General features: G+C 47.2%; 1 protein-coding gene across 2 annotated transcripts in view; it reads left to right on the forward strand.

The window, feature by feature from the left end:
- The first annotated feature begins 1,337 nt into the window (after window positions 1-1,337).
- LOC126537921 (fatty-acid amide hydrolase 2-A-like) overlaps window positions 1,338-23,967 on the forward strand; it is a 28,623-nt gene continuing 5,993 nt past the window's right edge. Inside the window, exons 1-6 of one of the 2 annotated variants that reach the window (XM_050185042.3) lie at window positions 1,339-1,576; window positions 10,284-10,503; window positions 15,390-15,599; window positions 20,572-20,691; window positions 21,188-21,342; window positions 22,247-22,342. In XM_050185042.3, coding sequence (XP_050040999.1) covers window positions 1,388-1,576; window positions 10,284-10,503; window positions 15,390-15,599; window positions 20,572-20,691; window positions 21,188-21,342; window positions 22,247-22,342 — 990 coding nt within the window. In that variant the 5' untranslated portion in view covers window positions 1,339-1,387. Of the gene's footprint in view, window positions 1,577-10,283; window positions 10,504-15,389; window positions 15,600-20,571; window positions 20,692-21,187; window positions 21,343-22,246; window positions 22,343-23,967 lie in introns of both variants that reach the window. The other variant, XM_055074532.2, reaches the window with a different exon arrangement.

Genomic DNA, 23,967 nt, shown 5'->3' on the forward strand with positions numbered 1-23,967 from the left:
AATTTACACCGCTCAGTAGAAAAGAGCAATTAAGATAAAAAGCATAGAAAGCAACGGGAAAGAAATAACGCTAGGGAACCATCCTTCTGTCCTTTAGTGTTCCTCCTGTGGAGCTGCTTTCTGTACTTTTGTCTTCCGCTTTCCCACTTAATAAGCGCCGAAATCGTCTTAATATCGTTATGGTTCCAACTAGCCTAACTTTCTGCAGAAGCAAAATAACGCACTTCTGCCAGCGGACATGCAGCCCCCTATTCCAAAATCTTCGGTGAAGGCGTGCACTCGTCGTCAAAAGTTCACGGGGCACGGGTTCTATAAAAGCTATGAACTTCTGCTGCGTTAACGCACGCGCTGATTCTAATAGATCGGCGTGTACAAGCCACGCAAACTGCTGCCAGACTGCAGCTCTCAATTCGGGGCTTCTGGTGTTCGTCCAAATTCAGCTTCTCGGCAAATCCTGTGTCTCACGAACTTCTGAGGCCGACTGTAAGTTCTCCCTCCATGCCCGACAGGAGTGTATATATATAATGCGTTGCAGATACGAAACCACTCAAAAATGATGCTTAATAAGCCCTGTTTGTCGCGCATTATTCGTCATCGATCTCGTGGATTTTTTCCTTATTTATTTAAGGTCGCGCACATAGGTGCACACGGCGCGCCTGACTCGAACGTGGTGAGGGCGCAGCTTTAGGCAAACGAAATGCACACAAGGCTGATAAAGGTTACTGAGACGTAGACAAAACTAAACCCCTGAGGATGCCGCAGTGTTTAAGAGCATCGCTTGTGTTCACACACTAAATGTTTACACCCTTTGAGTCGTATCTTGCCACACAACAATAAACGTCATCTGTCTTGTCCGCATTTCCTTTCTTTAACACTGCAAGCCCGGTATTTTCCAGTAACGAACGGAATGTGCGTTACCAGCATCACATAGCATTGCAGACAGGAAAGTAGCGGTCGCGGCGTTTTCAAGAAAGCAAATGCAAGGCAGATGACGATTATTGTTGTGAGGCAGGTATACACCCCAAAGGGTGTAAACGTTCTTTAGAGTGTACACTCTTAAGCGAATGTGCACCCTTTGGAGTGTACATTTGCCACACAACAATAATCGTCACCTGAGAAGAAACGCAAGAATGACGATTATTGTTGTTTGGCAAGATACGACCCAAAATGGTGTACATTTCTTGGATGAGTGTAGTCCGGCAACTGCTGTGTACTTGTTGTTGACCTCTATTTCTGACTGCGCTATCGAGAGCACAGGCTTAATCAGGTATGCACTGCCCACACCTGTCTGAAGCGAGATAGCGCGAAGCCTCTTCAACGCGTACGTGCAGCGATAAGCGGTATACTTGCGTACTCTGCTGTCGTCTGATACAGCGTTTCTCGCGCGATGGCTTCCATCCTTGAAACCTGTCGTGAGCTGCTGTTGGAGTTGGGCGTGTACTTGTGGTGCACTGTGGCCAGGCTGGTGTTTGCACTATGGTTCTTCTGGAAAAAGCCTCTGCCATTGCCAGCTGCCACCGACAAGCTTCTGCTGCGTTCTGCTACATCTCTTGCGGCCGACATCAGAAATGGCAAGGTGAAGTAACCTTTCAACGTCTCGCGAAACGCGTCTATGCAAATCTAACGCGATCACTGCAGAAGGGCGACACTTTCCGGATTCAACAATTGTTGCCTTAGCGGCACACACACGTAGCTCAGACAGCTACTTGTGTCTTTATAGTAGGCGCTCATAAACGCACTAAAAGCTAACAACGACGCAACGCATACGTAAAGGTCGTTGCGTCGTCAAGCACAGCATTTCGCCATTCGCGAAACATTATTTATCGACGCAATTATAACACCGACGGGCGCCACTGGTTGTTAGTAGAACCTCGCAGTCAGCGTTCCCAGATATGCGCAGCTTTCCACGCTGATCCACAGTGTGCACACTCGGGAGTTTTCAAAACGTACCAGCGTCTTCTACAGTGGTACAACTGGCGAGGGATGTAGAGCTATGTTCAGAAGTTAATTCGCTCTTGACCCGATTGTCAGCGCCGTAAATCTTCACCCCGCCTCTTGCCAGCCATTTTGCAACCTTATCTTGTGCTACCCGGCCATTTGGGAGAGTCTGCATAGAGAATGAGATTCAACAAGACTGGACACTCCCATAGAGCCCAGCGTCCGAATCGACTGTAGCGCAACAGGCGGATGGGATTAACATCTTCCGGTTTCGGTTATGGGCGTGCGCGTTTTGAACGACAGCTGGTACACTCCATGCGGGCTCCGCTTATCGGCGCGGCCTTTTTTTTTTTTCGCTTCTACTGCTGAACCACGCGCAGCCTTCACGCGGAATCGTTTTATTATTTAGTAAAGATGATTGCGAACGACCTTTACAAGCCTCCACCGAATCTGTGTCACGTGAAATTTCACAAAGTAACCGCAAGACGTCTTCTGAAATGATGAAATGTTTATATTGCCTTATATAAATGCTCCTTCCGGGCTTTTTGTGCATTCATCCAAAGTTGTGGCACCAGGTAAGCAGCAGTCGTTGGCGTACGAAGCTCCATCGGATGCAATCAGCTGAAAAAAGGTAAATTGCAAGCATGTATCAATTTGGTATATTGACCTAACAGTAATATTGCGTGTAAGGGCGAAACGTGCGTGAGTGTTGAATGCATGGCATTACAGATAAATTCCCTTTTACATACACTTCGTAGCAAATAGACTTCTCCCATACAATGCCATAAAATATGAAGAAAACATCTCATTTTCAAGCATCCCTCCCTTCCCGGGCAATACTTCCTGCACTTCAAGAGCACAAATACGCGGGTGACTGCGCGTTTCCAAAACAAGTTGGCCTCAGTCGACGCGATGGTACGCCAAGTACGCAGAAGTGGCCACAACACAGGCTCTCAGCCGGACCATGTCACACGCTCGCAGACAGCCTTCTATCGCACTCAAGAGAAATTCGTGCATGCAGGAGCGTGTTTTCAGTCGCTCAGAAGACAGATTTGTCAAGTTCTTGGTTTTTGAATGCCTCTGCGTTATCTTTTCACGCGTCCTGCCGGCGCAAGCAACACACTCCAGTGTTTTCACTCTTGGCAATCGCTCGTCGCGTTTTCGACAAGCGCGAGTACCGAAAGTAGGTGTATGTTGTTGCAGGGCCATAAAAAGTGTGGGTTCCCTTAAAATTCAGTACACGCCAAACTGTCACCACGACCGGCTTGCTTTTTTGCTAACTGCTTCAGAACCCCAGGCGCGGCGAGCATGGCTCAAAAGTATCCAAAAAAGTGCTGCTGCTTTTCGCTAACTGTGGCACAACGCGTGGCGCAGCGCGCGTACCTCAGACGTATCCCAGAAAGTTGTGAAATACAATAATGTTGGGGGTCAGGGAAAGCGTCATGAACTTGTCCCAGTAAGATTCAGTACACGCGAAGCCGTCACCACGGTCGAGCTGCATTTCGCTGCGTCACATAGCCGAGTGCTGCAAACGTGCCCAAAAACTACCGAAATAAGATACAATAACGTTGGGGCTCATAGAAAGCGTCGCAAACATTTCCCAATACGAGTCATTAACTCAAATTAACTGATCCAGAACGGCCGAGCTGTGTGTGTTTCGCTAACTGCGTCACTAGTCTCGGTTTTGTGACGCGTAAGCCTAAATTTGCCTGAAATCCGTCGCAGACTGTCAAACAAAATTTCTCACCTTCCCGTAGCCCAATAATGGGGTTGTGCCATGTCGAAATGCAGAAGGAACGCAAGAAAACGCCGGGAGCCCAACAAACAGGCTACATCCAAAAGAGACGGGTCGCCGAAAAGGCGAACTTCAATGCGCAGCCGGCCTCGCTTGCTTCGGTGGCCGCGTCTGACGCATCATATGGCGCCTCTGGTGTGCCGCTAGCTTGTTGCTACGTAACCGAAGAAAGATAAGTGGCGAAGTATAAGCTCATTTATACGCCAAACGTTTTAGTTGTAGCGGGAAAGGATAAAAAAATAAAATGGCTGTAAGTTCATTTCACATTTCTTTTTCCCCGATCGTCGCGTCAGCTATAACGGATCTCATTACCACTAGGCGCGACGTGTTTCCGGTTGCCAGTTTTCGCCCAGTGTCCCCTCTTCTTTCTCTATGATAGAACTACCGCATATCATCGTCAAACCAACAGCCTTACGAAACGCTTCAAACGTACACTCGGCGACATACTTGCGATGTACGTCCCCTCCGACCACACGCATTGGGACGTCATTCTGCCCTTCGTGACCTACGCGTACAACACCGCTACGCAGAGCACCGGCAACTTTTCACGCTTTTTCTTACTGTACGGACGGCGCCCATCACAAACCATCGACACAGTTCTACCATACCGGCCGGATACATCTGAATGAGCATTCATTTCGGCCATGGCAAGAAATGCTGAAGAGTGCCACGATTTCGCTCGGGCATTTACCTCCAATGACCAAAGGCGCCAGAAGAGCACTAGCGGTGACACAACCTCTGCGCCCACATTCCTACCTGGAGCGCTTGCGTGGCTCTCGGTTCCTTCCGCTGCACGTGGTCTATCTTCAAAACTACTACTCAAGTTTGAAGGGCCCTACTGTATCGTCGAACGTGCATCACCCGTCAGCTACGTAATCGAACCCGTTGAACCGTCTTCGGGCATGCGCCGTCGTGGACGAGACATTGTGAACGTCGAGCGCCTCAAGCCGTACTATTATCCACTCACTGTAAGTAGCTGTTAGGTCGCCGGGCGGCTCCCCATTCGTTCCCGGGGGTAACGGTAGCAAAGGAGAGGAACGACATAGTGGGCCATCCTCAGGCCCCTCTAGTGGGTCAATCCCGCGCTTTTGCTCGGGGAACGCCGCTCGTGCTGGGAGCTCGTGCCCTACTCTAACGGTCGCTCCCGAACTCCGGTGACTAATAAACGCCTTTATAGTTGATAAAAGGTTTCTATTGAGAATACAACACTCGGCAGATACACATACAATCCCAGAGCAGTGAGAGCAATTAATCACGCTGAAAATTTTCAAAAGAAGCTGCTAGCCTTGTATTTTGTTGCTCTGCTATTTCGCTGGTTACTACGCATGCGTAAATTTAAAGGTAATAACAGCCTTTCATATACAGACAGCGTTAATGTCATTTGTAAGGATGTTACTACATTGTAAACGAAAATAAACCCACCTGGGTGTTTTTAACAGGTGATGTGCCCTAAAACCTCCCTATCCTTGAATATTTACTCAGATTTACAGGAGAAATACAGAGGCATTCCCTCGTTTCACTCCGATAGCTATAGCAACGGGACGATTAAGGCGACATGACGCGATTTTACTCTGCTTCAATATCTTGCTCTCCTGTGAAAACTGCGCTCAAGGAGTTGTAAAAATCTCCCCCCGCCACGGAGGAAGGAAACTAAGGAGAGGCCCTACCCCCTCCGCGCGCCAGGAGAAAAGTGTGGCGGAAATGACGTAGTAGGTTCTAATTTTTTTGCTGCTTTTTTATTTTTTTTTTTTTGTTGTATGGCCACGCCTTTTGGGCCACAATGGCGGCGTTGTTATGGTTTTGAGCGCTCACACGTGTTGCTGTGGTAGGTTTCGGGCCGTGGCAAAGGCGCTGAGTGGGCGGGTTTGCGTTAGTCACCGTGTCTTGTTGCGCTGTGTTACCTGCACCGTGCTCTGCCAGATGTTGCGCGAGCGCGCGCGACACCACGCGCAGCGCGGCGTGGTTTCGCGAAAGATGTAAACAAGAGAGGAGGGTGGCCCAAAAGGCGGAGCATCGCCATGAGCAACGCCAAATTCCGGCTTCACTTTTGCTTCACAAAGAGTGACGTCAGGGCCTCTCCTTAGTTTCCTTCCTCCGTGATGAGAACAGTTCAGTTGGTTGGCCTTATATTTAAGGCATGTTTATTTTCATAAAAGCCGGTAAAAGCAGCCGATTCGACCTCACGGCCCAATTTGCGAAGTTCATTATGAACTTCTTTTAACATGGGTTCGGCAACGGCAACGCAATGAGACATCGCGATTGTTTAGTATTGCTGTGGAGCGAGCGCGCGCGCTCCGCGCGCGAAACCACGCGCAGCGCGGCGTGGTTTTGCGAAAGATGTAAACAAGAGAGGAGGGTGGCCCAAAAGGCGGAGCATCGCCATGAGCAACGCCAACTTCCGGCTTCACTTTTGCTTCACAAAGAGTTACGTCAGGGCCTCTCCTTAGTTTCCTTCCTCCGTGCCCCCCGCCGAAACAGGTTGGTCATGTGGCGCTTCCCATGAGGCTCTGCGCCGCGCCAGCGACCAGCGGCGTTCGGCGGAGTCGGCAGCGCTCATGGCTGTTGGTCTGTTTGCATCTGTGAAGTGGCGTCCCGTGACAGCTTTTCGTCAATTTGTTTACCGTGTTTCCTCGCATAAAGTGTTATAGGCGTACCTGAAGTTCAGTGTATCTGCGATTCAAGTACGTTAGCTGTGATAACTTTGCTGACGACGATGAATGCAAGAGCAACGTTTCCAAGTGCGGAAAAAGGCTTGTCCAAGCTGCTGATTGACTCGTGATGTCGGCTCAGGTTTCTGACTGTGTTTTCGGGCTGCGTGACCGTGGCTTTTGTTCTTCAATACGTAAAATGCGACTTTATGTCCGTGAGTACATGCCGACAACGTCCGGTGTAATGATTGAAAGGACCGCATAGCAATGACAACAGTATAGCCACTGTTCGAGCGACGGTATCCGTGCGAGTCGCACATGAATGGCATATTCCAAATTTGTTGCGGTGCTGTGTTATCAGTGAGAAAGAGTAAAGTGCAAGCAGATATCCTGGCCCAAGAAAAAGGGTGTAGGACATAGGTATGCGTAATGTAAATAAGGCTTCTTACTGAGCGATGTGAATAGAATTGTTATCGCGCACATCTGTTTTGATCACGTCGTTGCTTCCGATATTGCATTAACATTATGATCTATGCCAGACACTGATTAAAAAGCATGCCTGCCGGTTCCGAGAGCGAGGATTCGTTCGACAGATCAGCGATGTAGCTCCGTTTCACAAGGAAGAGACATTGCTTGGAGGCTAAGCAAGTAGTGCGGTCTAAAAAATGTATGACTACGCACTTTTCGATGTCATGTCGGCTGCTGCGGGTCATGCTCACACATAATAAATTCCTGATACGCTACCTCTATTTCGCACAAATTTAATTTTGCCATGAACCACATGCACTTACATTTTCCTTGCTTACTGCAACTAACGCACTACTTTCTGGCCACGAAGGCTGGCTGTGTGCGAAGTCGTTTCAGTACTCACAGAATGGCATGCTAATTTTGAAAAATTGCGCCATTAACATTTTTTCTCACTATTCTGAATTAACACTTTTGTGTTGACTATGGTATGGTATGGTGAACTTTATTGGGTCCTGAAGGTCAACCCTATGTCAGGCCGAGCCTTTCAGCCACATCGCGGGCCTTCTGGACTGCCCGTAATTGGTCAGAGGGTGATTCACTGTGTAGCATTTTCCGCCACCATTCTTGTTCCTTTTCACAGTCTGTGGAGACCGCGGGACACTGCCAAAGCATGTGGTCAAGAGTAATGATGCCATTGCACTTATTACAGTTGGCCTGAGATCTTCTGTTAAATTGAGAAAGACAGGTCTCGTATGGGCAAGCATGCGAGTCGTACTTCTGAGAACAGCACAGTTGCTCCCTAGGTGGTTTCGAGGCACACAGTATCGTGGCTATACATACTGACAGCGTTGCTTCTTGTGAGTCGTGTGTACGTTGGAATGTCGTTCAAAGTCCTGCATTGGCGTTTCTCAAATGTTTATGTAGGTCATGATTTATGTGCTTTCATTGACTTGTATCGTTGATTTTCACGTGGTTTGCATGAGCTGTTCAAAATTAGACCAGTAGCCTCTGCCTGTAAAAGACCACGCAAACTGACACTGTACTTCTTTTGTGCTCCCGTTGCACCTCGAAAAAACTCCGTTCAGTACACAGTAAAAGAAAAGACAGAAAAATATACTCCCATGGTACCACGCGACAATTCCGCTCGCACGGAGTAAAAATTCTACTCCGATCATACGGAGTATAATAAACTCCCAACCGGGAGGCCGCTAGAGGACAAGCATTATACTCCCACCTTCGAGTTATTTCCGTTTACAGTGTACCAGGAGTGTCTGGAATTTCACGAAAAATAACGATATGTCGGTAAAGAGTTACATGTTAGAATGGATCTCATTAGGTAAACCGTTAATGTATATTAGAAAGAGAAGAGGGTCCAGGACTGATCCTTGAGGAATGCCAGATTCAACGGGGCTAAGTGGAAGAAGTGGTTATCAGATGCAACGAAGTGTGATCGATTAAGAAGAAAGTGCCCGTAGCCATGCAAACTTGAAAGCATTGAAAAAGCAAAGCTCAAGTTATATGTTTCTTATATACATCAAAACAAGTCAGTCCAAATTTACACCTGTAGCAGTTTTATTTCCATATTCCATACCTCTCGTTTCGTCTGGCTGGTACAATGAGTGCAAGTATGAAGGCTGAGCCACAACAAGACAACATTCCACAAAAACATTTTCCCAACACATTGAGTTTGAGCAGGCATCTAATCGCCTTGATTAAATGATTTATACGGCAAAAGGCCTAGCGCATCAGAAAATTTCATGGAGACTGTTTTAGATGAAGGCACAAATTTAAGCATCATGGCTTGGATGAACGAAGTTCGTGTCGACTTTTTGCTGCATTTTGGGTCGCCCGAAAATATAAGACATAAGTGACTTTGTTGTTGTTGTTGTTGTGCTGGTGCACAAATGTGCCCAGCAAACGGGCATAGCAGGGTGTTTTCGCCGATCAAATTGTCAAGCACCTTTCCTCTCACGTCGTGAGCCCGAGAAGTCAACGTAGTGGACACATGCGTAGCTTCGTTGAAATGACAAACGCTAGGCAACGCCGCACTGAATAATGCACGCACATGTATGACCGCTACAACAGCTCCAACACAATACAGCGGAGGTGTGGCACGGGCCTGGTCACCCGGATGTCGCCGCTCTTAAAGGCGGCGCTGACATCGAGGCACCGTATTCCCAATTAAAGCCCCTTAAACTTCGTAAAGTAGCGCCACGCTCTCAACAATGCCGCCTTCTCCTCGCGCGCTCTGGCCGAGGCCGACGCCGCGTCGCTATTGGCCTAATAGCATCATGTAGACCCTCGCGCCGTGCATTAGCGCCATTTTTGCTCGAGAAGCGTCTACGGAGTGGCGAGGAGCGTATGTTGGCGCCATTGCTACGCTCGAGCAGTGTAGGTAGCGCCACGGTCGAGGAGGGAGCGTGAAAGAGAGGAGAAACGAGGAGGAGTGAAGGCGGAGGAGGAGAGTATCACTACTTTACGAAGTTTAAGGGGCTTTATTCCCAATGTACGTGTTGCGACATCTGGCGGTGCCCCCGCAGAGTCCGTGCGGGACGCGTGTGTGAGTCAGTTTCTCGCAATAATTGCTAGCGGGAACGTTGGCGCTACATTTCCCTCTAAATGGAGTTGATTAAGGCACTCGAACCCATGACCTTGGGTGGGAGTCGAGCGCTCCATCATTGGAATTAAGAGGGATGGCTAAGCGAAGAACACTAAGCGAATTAAGGGGGATGTGTGCGTCATGTGTCCGCCTTTAAGTAATCGGCACTTGGGCTTTCCCCTTCAGGTCGTCTTAGGGATAACATAAGAGACCTTGTGGGCTTGTGCGACCATCTGTGACTTTTAATGCAATTTCTGTTGGACCGCACACGTCAGCGAATTCACCGCAATTTCCTTTTTTCCTTCCCTCCTCCCTCTCTCCCTGTTATCTTTGTTTCCCTTTCCCATTCCCCCGGTGTAGGGTAGCCAACCGCACGTTATTCTGGTTAACCTCCCTGCCCTCTACTTATCTCTTTCTCTCCTCCTCATTGTGGCTTTTCATTTATTTTTCATCATTTTAGTGAAATAAGTCTTAAGTCTTGGTTTTCGGTACTTATTGTATGCACATATAGGTATTTACACCTATCAAATATCTAGATATAAGCATATATCTTGATTACACTCTATACTTTGCCTGTCATTGCTTATGTTCTTCTACTCTCCTCGACTTCCGAATTCACTGTGAATTTTAATCCAACCACTTCTGTTGTCTGAGTGAGATGTATAGAGAATTAGGGATGTCATTTGATGCACTATCCCGCATTCGCGCCTTCGATGCAGCTTCGTCGACCAGACAAATTTATTTTTGGTAATGTCGTCTGAATAAACAACGACAGCAAACCAACGAACAAGCTGCGGTAGCTATTGCCTCACACGCCGTTTCCTTATTCTCGCAGATCAAAAGCGTCGACCTCGTCTCGGCCTACATCAGGCGCATCCGGGAGGTTCAGCCCGTCATCAACGCTGTCGTCGAGGAGAGGTTTGAGGAAGCACTCGAAGACGCCAAGGAGGTCGACCGACTGGTGGCATCGGGAAAGATGAGCGCCAGCCAAATGAGCGAAGAAAAGCCGTTGCTGGGGCTGCCGTTCACTGTCAAGAACAGCATTGCCATCAAAGGTTATTTGTGGGTTGCCTTCCACGCTATGCCGGCAGCATTCAATCATATAGAGACCTTGTGAAGAGATGGGGGGTTATCATGAATCTTTTCTTCATTCGAGGCCAGACGTGCTAGAAAAAACAAATGAAACCTCGGTGGCATCGCTACGTTGAAAGGCTATGCTATCGCCCATGCTAACACCTTCGAAAGCCCACTGGTTCCCCTTTCCACTTCGTGTATGTTCCCAGGCCATCCAGTGGACAAAGGACACAGCGCAAAAAAAGACAGGGACACGAGAGAGCGGCCGACATACAGCGCACTGTCGTGCCCCTGTCTTTCTTGCGCTGTGTCCTTTTTCCAATGTGTCACCAATAACCCCAAGCTTCCATGCTAAATCGCATCCAGTGGACAACTCCTAACGATACACACGATCATTTCAAGGCACATCCATCGGACATTTGGAGACGGGCATTCGAACTTTTCACTGCAAGGAAATAAAATAAGCAAGAAAATGCTCATTGTCGAATAGAACAATACTGATGCTGGTCAGTATCGTTCATCTTCTCAGCTGTATTTCACTTCGAAAGAGGGCGTGCAATGTAGCATTGTACATGTCCAGTGCCAAGTAGTTCACTTGAAATCACTTATTTCAGCGTGTCATCGCTATAGAGTTACCTTAATTGAAAATTTTTTCTAGCCGCTTCTTTATCACGACCAGAAACTGCGTGTAAAAAGTGGGATTTCACATATAAAACACATTGAGAACGTGTGTACTTTATTATGTATTTTGTTTTATACACTGTTCTTGCCTACCTAGCTTGACAAGACATGCGAGCAGGACACATAAACCTGTACTCCTTGCAGTTGTCAGTGTTTTATCTGCAAAGGTAAGTGATTTATTGCAAAGTGTATAAAAATAGAATATTTGTGAGACATATCTATGCCGAACACCAAACTATGATTACAAGTCGTGGCGTGTGAACTCAATCGGATACATGTTTGGCACAGCTCATGGTGACTGGAGAGGACTAGCGGAGCATGAAAACAAGCACTTGTAGGGCCATTTGAAGAATACTCGCAGAAATTAAGCAAACTATATGAGTTGAAATCAAGCTGTAGAATCTGAATCCAACTTATACGCAAGCGCTGTAGCAAGCGCCTGAAACGTGCGTGCCGTATGCAAGATTGGAGTTATAAGCAGCCAATGTCGCTGAAACCAGACGTTATGTTCTTGGCTGATTTATTGGCAGTCTTGCAATATACTTTAGAAGTTTGTCGCTTAATTGATACGAAAAAGTAGCTAAATTTTCGCAATGTTTTGCTGAGAAGTAGCTGAAATTGTCGGTAAAGCTTCTGAGTGACTATTACTTCAAGTTAGTCATTTCCGAAATATAAACTTTTCAAAGGAAGCTTTAAAATCTATTCGCTACGCTAAATTTCAAGCTATAGACAACAGCATTTAGTTATCATTCATTCGGTTGCTCAGTGTTTCTTTTTTCTGCCTTTCCTTTTTCTTTCCTTCCTTTCTTTATTCTTTTATTTATATATTTATTGCATTTTAGTAAACTTTCTTTTTCCACGAGTGCCACTTCCCGCCATTTTTATAATCTCTTTCATTGAGACGATAGCTCACTGACCCCTTCAACGAAAAAGCACACGGCCGGCTAAAATGGCCATGTCACCGGCCGTCTCAATAGCACTCCTTTCGTTTGAATTCTACCCTCTCGCCGCTAGCACACCTTTGATCGTTGCCTCACCCACTCTGCTTAACCCCTCTCTCCCATATAGAAGAAGCCTACCCTTAAACTGTGCGGAAGGAAGCATATCTTGCCTTGAAAAAAACCAAGTGAACTTGTCGAAACGTTGGCGGCCCGCTTTTACCTTCTCGTGTTGCTCGTCGTCATGAATTTCCATGTCCCGCCTTACCCGCGTTCTCCCTTAATACACGCTAGTATGGCGTAAATCATTTATACACACGTCTCACGTTTGTCTAGGCTCCGTGTGAGTGAGGAATAAACAGTGGATTTACCAGCAGTTTGTGGCGGCCTCTTACTTTACTATTCTGCTTTTACATAACGGACAATTATGGCTGAAATTCAGCGTTTACCCGGATATTGTAATGTTCCAAATGCTGCACGATTCGAAAGAACACAAGCCCCATGATTTTGCTAGCACGCAAAGGCACTTACTTGGTTCACATTATCCATCATAATTTTTCCAGCGAAGCTGTCAATAGCTGTAGAGTTCTGTGCATTTTTCGTCTCCGTCGACAACTCTGTGTGAGCAAAAAGCATCAGCAGCAGCAATGGCTCGTGCCACTTCTTCCCCGCTCGTCGTCGTGGTCGTCTTCCAGAGCTCACTGCAATGCCGGTCATCGGGCTAGCGTTCCCATACTGCCCCTCCCTCTGCGAAGGCGCTGACGGCACTCGTCCAGTGCACCAGTCGGTGCGGTGATAGTGCTGTCAAATTCTTTGCCTCTATATATTGCGAATTGAAAAAAAAAAACGAATGTATATAGCGAATGTACAACACGAATGAACGCGGACACTTAAAAATAAATGTGGGTGTGTACCTTTGGTCCCGATGACCACCGATGAAAATAATGAAGTTGTGCCTTTGTTCAAAATTCTGTGTCAGCTCTTCGTCGTGTGCTGACACAGCTTCGCTGGCCATGCACCTTTTTCTTCAGTTTTCGGCACTTCTGATGCACAAGGTCGCATGTCAATACGATGACAATTGCGCGACTTTTGTCTGCAGGTCAAATACCGTATTTACTCGCATAATGCTCGCACTCGCGTAATGCTCGCACCCCCCACATTGGCTATCAAAAATTAGAAAAATTTTTTTCCCCGCATAATCATCGCACTCCCCAAAATTACTGCCGCGAGCCGTCTGCTTGTCGTAGCGATCGCCATGGTTGGGCGCGCGTGCTACTAGGCGGCGGTACTGTGGTACCATCCGCTGCCACCGCCGCTACCGCTCATCCACTCACCACCGCTACGCCATTTTGCGAAGGTGTCTCCAGCTCTCCGGTGTCTCGTAGGTCTCGTTTGCCTTGTTCGCGTGTTGCACCGTGCTCTTTGTGCCACTTCGCCATGGGACGCTACGCAAGCTACACAGCTGCTTTTAAGCTAAAAGCTATTGAGTATGCGTTGGAACATGGCAACCGCGCCGCCAGCAGACACTTCGGCATCAACGAGTTTTGCGTCCGGTATTGGAGACGGCAGCACGACGAACTCAAGACGACTGGTAAGACGCGCCGGGCCTTCCGTGGACCGAAGACTGGGAAATTTCTGCCGTCGAATCCTCTTTACTGGAATATATCAGGGCTCGACGAGCGGATACAATTGCCGACGAGCGGAGAGTACAATTGCCTGCAGGGCGTACGCAACGCGAGTAGTGACGGGGAGGTTGCGCGCGGCAAATAAAGTGCTTTAGCAGCTTGAGCTTACGTTCACCCTGTACTTTCATAACGAAGGTAAGTTACGCTTGAAAGTAATGTTTTCGTTATATTTACAATTGCGGACCTGACAATCCTGATCTTGCACCCATTCATCTTTGCATTTAACCCTCCGAAACATTTGCTTGAAAATTTTCCCCGCATAATTATCGCACCCCCAAACTTCGCGTTGATTTTCAGGGAAAAAAAGTGCGAGGATTACGCGAGTAAATACGGTAATACGCTTCCGTCCCTTGGGCTAAGCGAAGGCTCTTCGCATTACTGATTTGTCGAAAACCCATGCGTTTGAAAAGCAGTTTGTTCAGGCTCGCGTGAACCAGCCCAGCCACTCCCGTGTTATACGCCTTTGTACAAACGATCTATCGCATTATGCACATGCCGCGATCTAAATCTTCTAAAATTTTAAGATATCCACCAGTCAAACGGATTAAAAGTAATCTGATCAAATTCACACGTATCCTAGAGAAACGCGAGAGGTATGTTTGTGTAAATGATTCACGCCATACTATCATATATTATAGTGTTTCAAGAAAATCTAACCTTAAGTAAGATTTACAGAAGCGTTTTTTTTTTTTTTTTTGCACTTCGCCCCCATCGAGATGCTGCCGCCACGGCCAGGGTTTCATCCTGCCCCATAGGGACTAGCAATGCCATTACCCACCAGGGCGGGTAATAGTGCAAAACACAGTGCAGAACACAGAGCGTTAAGACAGATTCAAATCGGTTTCGTACAGAATTGAAAACAAAAACAACGACAACACGCATTCTGTGAGCGCATATCTGTGACCCTTACAAAGTCAACCATTGCTCCATCGTGGTCACAGAGCCTGCGCGTCATACCGCCAATTTCTGCCGGTCACATAAAGCTTTTAAACAACAGAGCGCGTTCTAGAAGGCTATTTTCGAAGCAACTTAGAAGTAACTAAAATGACGCCAATTGTTATGCCATATCGCTAAGAAACGTCACCGATCGCTAAATAAAAATACATTGCTAAAAGGGCAACGCTGATTCTTTCTCAGAATTTTTTTATAATTGTTGCGCGGAAAGAAAATACCATTAGAAATTTCATTGACAGCGCTAGCTTCATACTTTACATTTTCTGATCCTACTAAAAGGTTGAAAAAACTTATTAGTGCTCACATTCTAAAAGTGATGTTAATTCCAATGACGCCACTCATTACGGACAGCGTAACGCGGCGTCCATGCGATGCCCTACGCGCGTGTTAAACATGCCCTACGCAGCGTGTTAAAGCTTGTGAGGGTGCCAGAAGTTCTTGCGCACCTGCGTACAGTGCAAACGCAACGTTAAATTTGGCTATTGCTGACAGTGCTTCGCAGTCCGGGCAAAACTCTTAATTTTTGTTTTTATTTTACGCACACCCGCTTCCTGTTGGGTAATTGTGTGACGCCGGGAGTTGGCAAGTAGGAATGTCTTCGCCTTGCAGGTTTGCGACAGGACGCGGGATCCCTTTTCTGGCGCGGACGGCGGGCCGAGGAGGACGCCCCAAGCGTGGCGTTGCTCCGGGCAGCCGGAGCCTTCCCGCTGGCGCTGACCAACGTGCCCGAACTGTGCATGTGGGGCGACTCGCAGAACCTGGTGGACGGCTGCACGCGGAACCCGCACGACACGCGCCGAAGCCCCGGTGGAAGCAGCGGTGCGTGCTTCGTTTAGCCTCCGTTCATCCGTCGCAGGAAAACAGAGGACTCGATGACGAGTTTTTGGCTGCCACAACGCAGTCCATGAGTGCAGGAATACTTAGAAAAGGTCATGCCTTCTCCTTATATGAAATGATAATACGAATATTAAGGGTTTCGTCACGCCCTCAGCACGAGAACATTGATGTGTCAAATTAACCGCCAGCAGTGATGTTATCCGGCTATGGCGATGGCATGTGTTTCCGTTCACCAGAGCATTCAATGCGTGTTAATGACGTTCCCGTTAATTCATCCGTCAGCGATTGTCTGCCATAACCTGATCGTTATGGCGGACATGAAGGTTCGTAAAGATTGCTGCAGCGCAGCGTGAACAGCACACGCTGAAAAAGGAAATGGTTTCTACACAAAATGGGTAAAAATTCGTCCTTGTTGGTTCGGCATGATGGAAGTGAAGTGCAACAACAAAAAAAAAAAAAAAAAACACAAGGACAGGCGAAGGGTACAATACGTGCGCTAACTTCAACAAATGATTTGTTTGAAACATACGAGAGTATATATTCATACACGTGACACTCAAGTGCCATCCAGGCGCGGACTAATTAGCATTTAAAACAAGTAAATCGTTTTTTTTTTTTTTTTTTGCGCGGGGGGGTCACAGATATGGATGGGATGCTGATACACTGAGAAGCAAGAGAATTAAGTTTTGCAGATTCAAATATAAGCCTATTTAGAGCCTTTATTTCTTGTCAGAACGGCGCAACTTTGAAATGCCAGACGACAGCGAAACGCGCTACATGCAGTACAATGCTAGCCAACCATCTCGACCGTTTCTAACGTTGTTCCTATATTCTCTGAGCCCCTCGTTTAGGCAGCGACCGGTCTGCCCTGCGTAGTAATTGCCACAAGAGAGATGGATGTGGTACACTACTCTCTCTTTACAGGTAACATATCCAGTTTTGTGCCACTTCTTGCACCCTTGCATATTACTACGACGTGGGTGGCTGGTATTGGACAGTCTATATGGAATTTGCAAGGGGCGGTAAGACTACATTTATGCTTGCGCGTTTTTCTACCTTCATCAAGCGGTGTGAAATTTTTCTCTAGTTATGGCACAATGGCAATTTGTTGTCAGACCCTAGAAGTGTTCACAGCATTAGCATGCTAATGCGAAAACATTTCTTTTAGCATACGTTCGACTTCAGACACATGGATGTGCATAGGGTAACCTGCAAAGAAGAGGCGGTCACATTAACTGTCATTAATGCAATGGCATCAGCATTTCCTTGCGGCATTACCAAAGCACAACCTAGCAACGGTTCGTTTTGCGAGTTTCGAATGTGCCGACTTGTAGAGTAGCAATTGGGTGTCTAATCAATCAATCAATCAATCAATCAATCAATCAATCAATCAATCAATCAATCAATCAATCAATCGAGGTACATAGCAGCAACAGGTGCGATCGACCAAGAATTAAGACGATATCTAAGAACCTCAGAATCTCAATATGTGAGTGTCCTTTCCATATCTCTGCCAAAAACAAAGTATCTTCTTTTAAATGTTGATTAGCCCATGCATGACATTTAAGCCGCTTCAGTGTCACTTGTGTGTTTATGTATACTCGCGCCCTGTTCGAAGTAAATCATTTGTTAAAGTTAGTACATGTATTCACCCATTCGTCTGTGTTTTTTGCGCTTGACTTGCAGTACACAGAAGAATATAATGTAATTTTCTCCACGACACCCTTTTCCATGAACGGACCTTGTCGCGACCAACGCGCTCAGATTCTAACTTCCCATTGTTACGTTTATGGCAACAGAGTGAAATTTTAAATACGCTTCTGATACTCTGTCCTATAACGGGTATACCATAAAAATGGGAATGGGTTTGTAGATCGCGTAAAAAAAACAGTTAAATAGTGTCTTCTCGTCTTACATAGTTGTCTTCGGCACACGTACAATTTTTGTCTGGCCACTATGAGAAAAAAAAAAAAAAGGCTCAGAAGGTGTTGCTATTTCTGTCCTCTTTTTGTTGTACGCACTTGCTGTGATCACAGGACGCCCGCCATAATTCATATACTGTTAATTTTTGTTAACAGTCATACCACTCATCAGTTCGAATCAGGTTTTCCATTCATAAAGAATTCTGGGAACATTTACGGGCGGCCATGCTACAGCCTTTGGGACTCTCCCATAGGCTCTATTTATATGTCTTAGGAACCTACGCGCTTCGCAGCACGCTACTGGAATTTCACCAGAAGGCCCCAGTAGGTCTCTAGTATGTGCAAGCTCGAGCAATTTTGTATAATTAATTTGGTTCATGAGGTATAATTTTTTCGTCTTTTTCTCATTCAGTTACGGCAGGGTGCACTGAGAAATGGCGCGACGTGTACATGTCCCGTAGAGTTACTGTACAGGCTTCGTATACAGTAACTCTAATGTACCGAAATACTGGACACTGTTACGATCGGCCTGCGGGGTCTGGCGATCTTCGGAGAAGCGACCCCCGAACCCTTCCCAGCCCGCGGCGACGACTCGCTTTGTAAAGACAACAATGCACCTCGTGAACAGCCCGACGGCGCCGGCATGTCTAGCCATGTTCGGCGGGCCGAGGGTTGTTAGTTGATTCGCTGCCGTCTTCATGGTTTGCTTGGAGCGGGGGAAGTCCTGGAAGGGGATTTTTTTTGCGGTGTTTTCCCACGGGCCCCAGAGGTCGTCACAATCAATGGACAGACGCGGCGGCTACTGACTGCGGGGTCAGCTCTGGGATCAAGAGGCGCCTGCTTGGGTCAAGATCCCTGTCTTCAAGAACCCTCTCACCTCGGTGTGTTCAGTGAACCAAAGTGCGGAAGTGAGTTTGTGAACTCTCCCCCTCATAGGCGGCTCGACAACAATGACTTTGGACGCTCCCATTGGTCGAAGGTTGAACGGCAGTTTTCCCTCACCTAGGGATCTAGGGAGGACACAGTGTTTTAAGCAGCCGTTGTCGGCTCTTCAGTGTGCATTCTCTTTCAGTCATGCTAGACTGATGAAATGCAACGTTCTCCACCTTTCACGTAGATATTCTAAATAAATCCCATATTCCTCGTTTTCGATGAGAACAAGTCGCTCCCTTCAACAACGTCCTATGCGTGGATGAGTCGGACTACGGCATCGGCCAGCTACGACTTATTTCATGCCCGACCCCAACTCTTACAGCGCATACCCTGTCACACATTGTGTTGGGATGTTCTGGGTCCGAGCGATCACGAAGGTTCCGCGCTGGTTACGTGCCAGGTGCCGGTCGAAAGACAGGTCTAGGACGACGTCCGAGCGATGAGGAAATAACGTTTTGTGTACAAATTTACATGATGATGGTTTGCAAGAATGGCTCCATGATTCTCGGAGTACATTACATGCGAAAGTCTTTACATGTCCGAGCACTCCCCACATGATACTCAAGCTTCGCTATTTAAGCATTTGATTTCCATCTTTCGCTCGACTTGGGAATTGAATGTCCTTCTATCAGCCAATAGATTGTCGCATAGTCGACAAAACCCCCGCCTATGGTGTCGCACCCCACCGCCGGACTCCACCTCTGGTATCCCATCTTCGACTGGTCCTCGATTCAATGAAGAGGCAATTTCAGGTGAAACCGAGTTCGGCACTCTTCCACGGAAGTTGTCAGCGTCGACTCATTGCAGCAATTAATAGCCTCTCGGTAAGGGCCAGCTTGTAGCGATTTTCTTCTTGACTGCCACTACCGCATCCAAAGAATGTGACGGTTGTTTCCACCTCAAAGGCAGGTTCTCTGTCTTCATGTCATAGTCTGCGCACGGCCCCGTCGTTACACAGGGGGGCGATGGAAATTACAGGGTTTTACGTGCCAAAACCACGATATGATTATGAGGAACGCCGTAGTGGGGGACTCCGGTAATTTGGACCACCTGGGGTTCTTTAACGTGCACTTAAATCTAAGTACACCGGTGTTTTCGCATTTCGCCCCCATCGAAATGCGACCGCCATGGCCGGGATTGCGCTGCTGCTTCGAGTGAAGCACACAGACTGGCGTTGCCGTTTTGAGACGCACATGGCTGAGTACCCACCGCAGTTTGGGGTTTCAGAACTCTTCTCGTTCTTCAGCTCTGGGTTGTCACACCAGCTGTGATGATCCAGGTGTCAGCTCTCGGTCGCGACATACAGTCGCTGTCAATTATCTTGAGTTGACAGTGGTTTCGTCGCCAGCACTTTGGCGTCGAAAAACTATGATGCGAGGATGGCATTCCGTAGCTGCAAGCTCGCTGGGGAAGCACCTTTTGTCCAGAAGAACCGCCAGGCACAATAACACCCAGGCACATCAGTTGGCGTTAAGGAGGTTCCTTGAAAAGCGGCATATAAGCAATGGCACATGCCCAGTAGCATAAACTGGCGTGAGAGAGAACTGGGTTCGCGAGAACGAGCCCTGACCTTTGGCCGCTTAACCAAGGAAGGTCAACCTGAGCCATGCGTGCCACCGGTAGCCTGGCCACCTGTGGAAGCCAGTAAACTGGCGTGAAACGAGTAAGCTGTCGTGTTTTATAGAGCTGGTTCTTCCATATTTGCATAATCCATCTAGCTCAAAGTGCTGCTAATCAGGAGTTAAAAGGCTTCCAAGTGATGATATTCCACGCTTGCTCGTTTATGACGCCGCTGTGTTCCCCCCTATTGCCCAAACACCCTCTGAAAAACAAACGGGCCCACTGCGCATAGGGTGTGAGCACGATTGCACAGTTACTTTGTAAGAGCCTTACTAGCTCTAGCATAAGTTAAGCATGTAAGCATTTTAATGCGTAAAAGTGTAAGTTGCCTGCTTGGTTACGTAATTTCTCTACCACATATAGCCCCCATGCACCCTCTGAAGCAGGCACACAGATGCTGTTTCATGCACCGAACTGCGGCTGCGTCCCTGATACACGGCCTACCAGATTTACAAAAACATTTTTTCCATCCTCCGCAGGTGGAGAGGGAAGCCTCCTGGCTGCAGCTGGCTCACTGATTGGCCTAGGCACAGACATCGCTGGAAGCGTGCGAGTACCAGCCGCCTACTGCGGGGTTTTCAGCCACAAGCCAACAGCCGGTGAAAACTATACATCGAGCTTTTCGAATTTATGAACCGAGTAATCTCTTTTCTTCGGCCCACCATGATAGTAAATTGACTATGACACCGTCTTCATGAGCGCAAGTGGTATTATATTAAATTCCAAACCTCACCTACGACATTCTGACGGCGCCCGTGGGCAAGAACGCCGGTGTGTAGAGGTTTCGGCAAACGTTTGTGGCACAAGAAGGTTTAAATTAAAATGACCCTGAAAACGAATACATCTTTCGTTAGTGAAAGGGTTGATTATTAGCATCATAAGGTACCATAAATCTACAACTTCTTCACCACTTCCCTCCCCCTTGCAAATTACTTAATGTTTTCTTGTGCTCGCAATTCAGCCCTGAACTCCCTCCAATCACGCTTTCGCTGTTAGAGGCAATACTTTGCATTTGCCAAAATTGGGCTTAGATGGAGGCGATGATGGCGCTACCGTTGTTATGCTGACCTCTGGCCTTTCTCACGTTAACGTCAGGAGCGGTGCCCAACACAGGCCTGCTGCCACATGTTGGAGAAAATCTGGAAGAGTTCAACTGCGTGGGTCCCATGGCCAGGTTCGCGGAGGATTTACCGCTGATGCTCAACGTTCTGGCAGGAAGTGCGACCAGCAGGCTTAGACTAAATGAACAGGTGTGTACGATTCTATGGGGTGCTGTTGTAGAGCGAGTGAACGAGTCACCGTTATTGAGCACATAATGGACAAAACTGTGAGCATGCAATGCGAACAATACACAGCCTCACTTCGTGGAAGAAATACACGCAGTTGTCAGTGTGTTAAAGTATACAAACATGTTTTGTAGTCTACTATGAAACAAGCCAGGTACTCCAAAGCAATGAAAGAGCGCCGATCGAACACGCAGGCGAGTGGAGAAAAAAATGTTTTTGCTTGAATTCATTGTTCGTCTTTACGGGATGAATGCCGAACACAAATGAGCCAAGGTTTCGTATAGAAAAAAAAACATACCCGATCACTAACTCTTCAAAACTACTAAAAGCAAGAAAATAATGCAATTTGCTTTTTTTTCAGCAAGGTAATTTCTGTATATCTCTGATCACCTACTAGAAGCTTAAAAAAAGTGCTGATCGAACGCAAAGATTTATGTAGAGGGGACAATAAAAGAAGTTAAAATTGCCTATCGAAAAAAAGCTTATTGTATGAATAATCTGCAAAAAGTGCTTTATCTTATAAGTAGGGGAACGAGTAAGATATTAGTGTAGCTAACTTTCTTTTCCTCCCGGCAACTAATTTATCCAAATATCTGGAAAAAGTCAACTTAAAGAAGCAGCCTTCAAGATGCAAATCTTGTGGCATGGTAAAAAAGTTCAGCCCCATGATTTCAAGACAATGAGAACACGAATGCGGAGAACTTGCTAAAGCAATCGCAACGCATTTCTACACATTTCCTCGTGATTACTGATAAGATTGACGCGTGTTGCTTTTACGTAGGAATGCACTATTGCTTCACCGGGGCGCCGTCCTTAATAAAAGATATATCGCAGCACTACAGAAATGCAAATATTTTTTTCTCTTCAGGTAAATCTGAAGACGCTGAAGTTGTATTACATGGATACAGAAGAAAGCCTTTACATCAGCCGTGTGACGTCTGAGGCTCGCCAAGCAGTTAGACGGGTCAGTGCTTTCATAAAATCTGCACCATGTCACTTTGAACATGTCATTAGAAAGAGAATGGCAAGGGTGTTCTGTTTCGATGGGCATATGCCACGAGATCGAGCGGAATCGCCCCCTGGCGGACATTCATTGAAGCACGCATAGTGTGGTTGGTGCCTTGCGATGTCCGCCAGGCACTACGTGTTTACGTCTCTCCGTACGGCGTGGATATCGTATAAAAACTCCTTTTACGTGGCAATAGCCCCCGCCCCCCTTCCTGATTCTTCGACACATCTTGAGACTACCAAGTGATCGTGAGAAGTTCTTACCTGCTCATGTGGAAAACTGAGAAACTGAAGTGGTACTGAACGAAATCTCGAAAAATTCTAGGCAACTTGAAGAAGTTCCCTGCATCTAAAAAAACGAATTTAGCAGGAAACGACTAGCTTAATCAAGCACCTAATTCATTGACAAACAACGCATGCAGGACACGCCCAGTTGGCGAGAACTCTACGAGGAGTATGAGGAATCTTGGCGCATCGCGTTGTGTATTTTCTCAGTGAATCGGGGAACCTCGTTGACATCTACAGTTGAATGAGAACGGCGTCGGAACCAAGTAAAAGATTACGGTAGAGCTCATCTCAAGCTGAATATCGAGGTGAATGCGATTAGCATTGAAGCAACGCAGCGACAACGACACCCTATTTCCACTACAGAAGCACGCCATCTATGCGGAGTGTATGCAGATGGGCTCACCTTCACTCGCACTTCCCTATGGACACGCTGCACGTGAAATTTGGCGGCCACGCCGCGACGTTCGTGGGTAGCATCTATGTAAATATATATTCAGACAAGATTGTCTGGTTGCTTATGGTGTGGGATTGATTCGGCTTAGCACCAGATGAATTTTAGGGAATGTTTCTGTGTCCTTGAAGAGTGGCACATATCCAGTGACCACGTCGGCGCCTATGACTCATTGATAAGCCGCACATACCTAATGTTACATATCCAGTGACTCACGTTGGCGTCAATGGCTCATTGATAAGCGGCACATACCTAGTACATATCCAGTGATCCACGTTGGCGTCAATGACTCATAGATAAGTAGTACATACCTAGTGCTGCATATCCAGTGACCCACGTCGGCGCCAATGACTCATTGATAAGCAGCACATACCTAGTGCCTTATATCCAGTGCCAGCCCAGTGACATATACATTGGTGTCAGGTAGGTGTGGCACATGACCAGTGACCGATGTCGGCATCAGTAACTCGCTTATGAGCGGAACATACCTACTGTCACATATCCACTGCCACATTCCCAGTGCATATTTTTGCCAGATAGGTTCATTGAAGAGTTGCGCATAACCGGAGACCGATGTCGACGTCAGTGATTCATCTATGAGCGGCGTATACCTAGTGTCACATAGCCACTGCCACATGCCCAGTGACATACGTTGGTGTAAAATAGTCTCATTGAAGAGTGGCACCTAACCAGTTATCGATGTCGGCGTCAATGACTCATTGATCAGCGGCCCGTACTTAGTGTCACATGTCCAGTGCCACATGCCCAGTGACATACGTTGGTGTCAGGTTCATTGAAGGGTGGCACATAACCAGTGACCCACGTTGGCGTCAATGACTCAC

Source organism: Dermacentor andersoni, chromosome 4 (assembly GCF_023375885.2).
Source record: "Dermacentor andersoni chromosome 4, qqDerAnde1_hic_scaffold, whole genome shotgun sequence".
In the NCBI taxonomy this organism is placed as follows: domain Eukaryota; kingdom Metazoa; phylum Arthropoda; class Arachnida; order Ixodida; family Ixodidae; genus Dermacentor; species Dermacentor andersoni.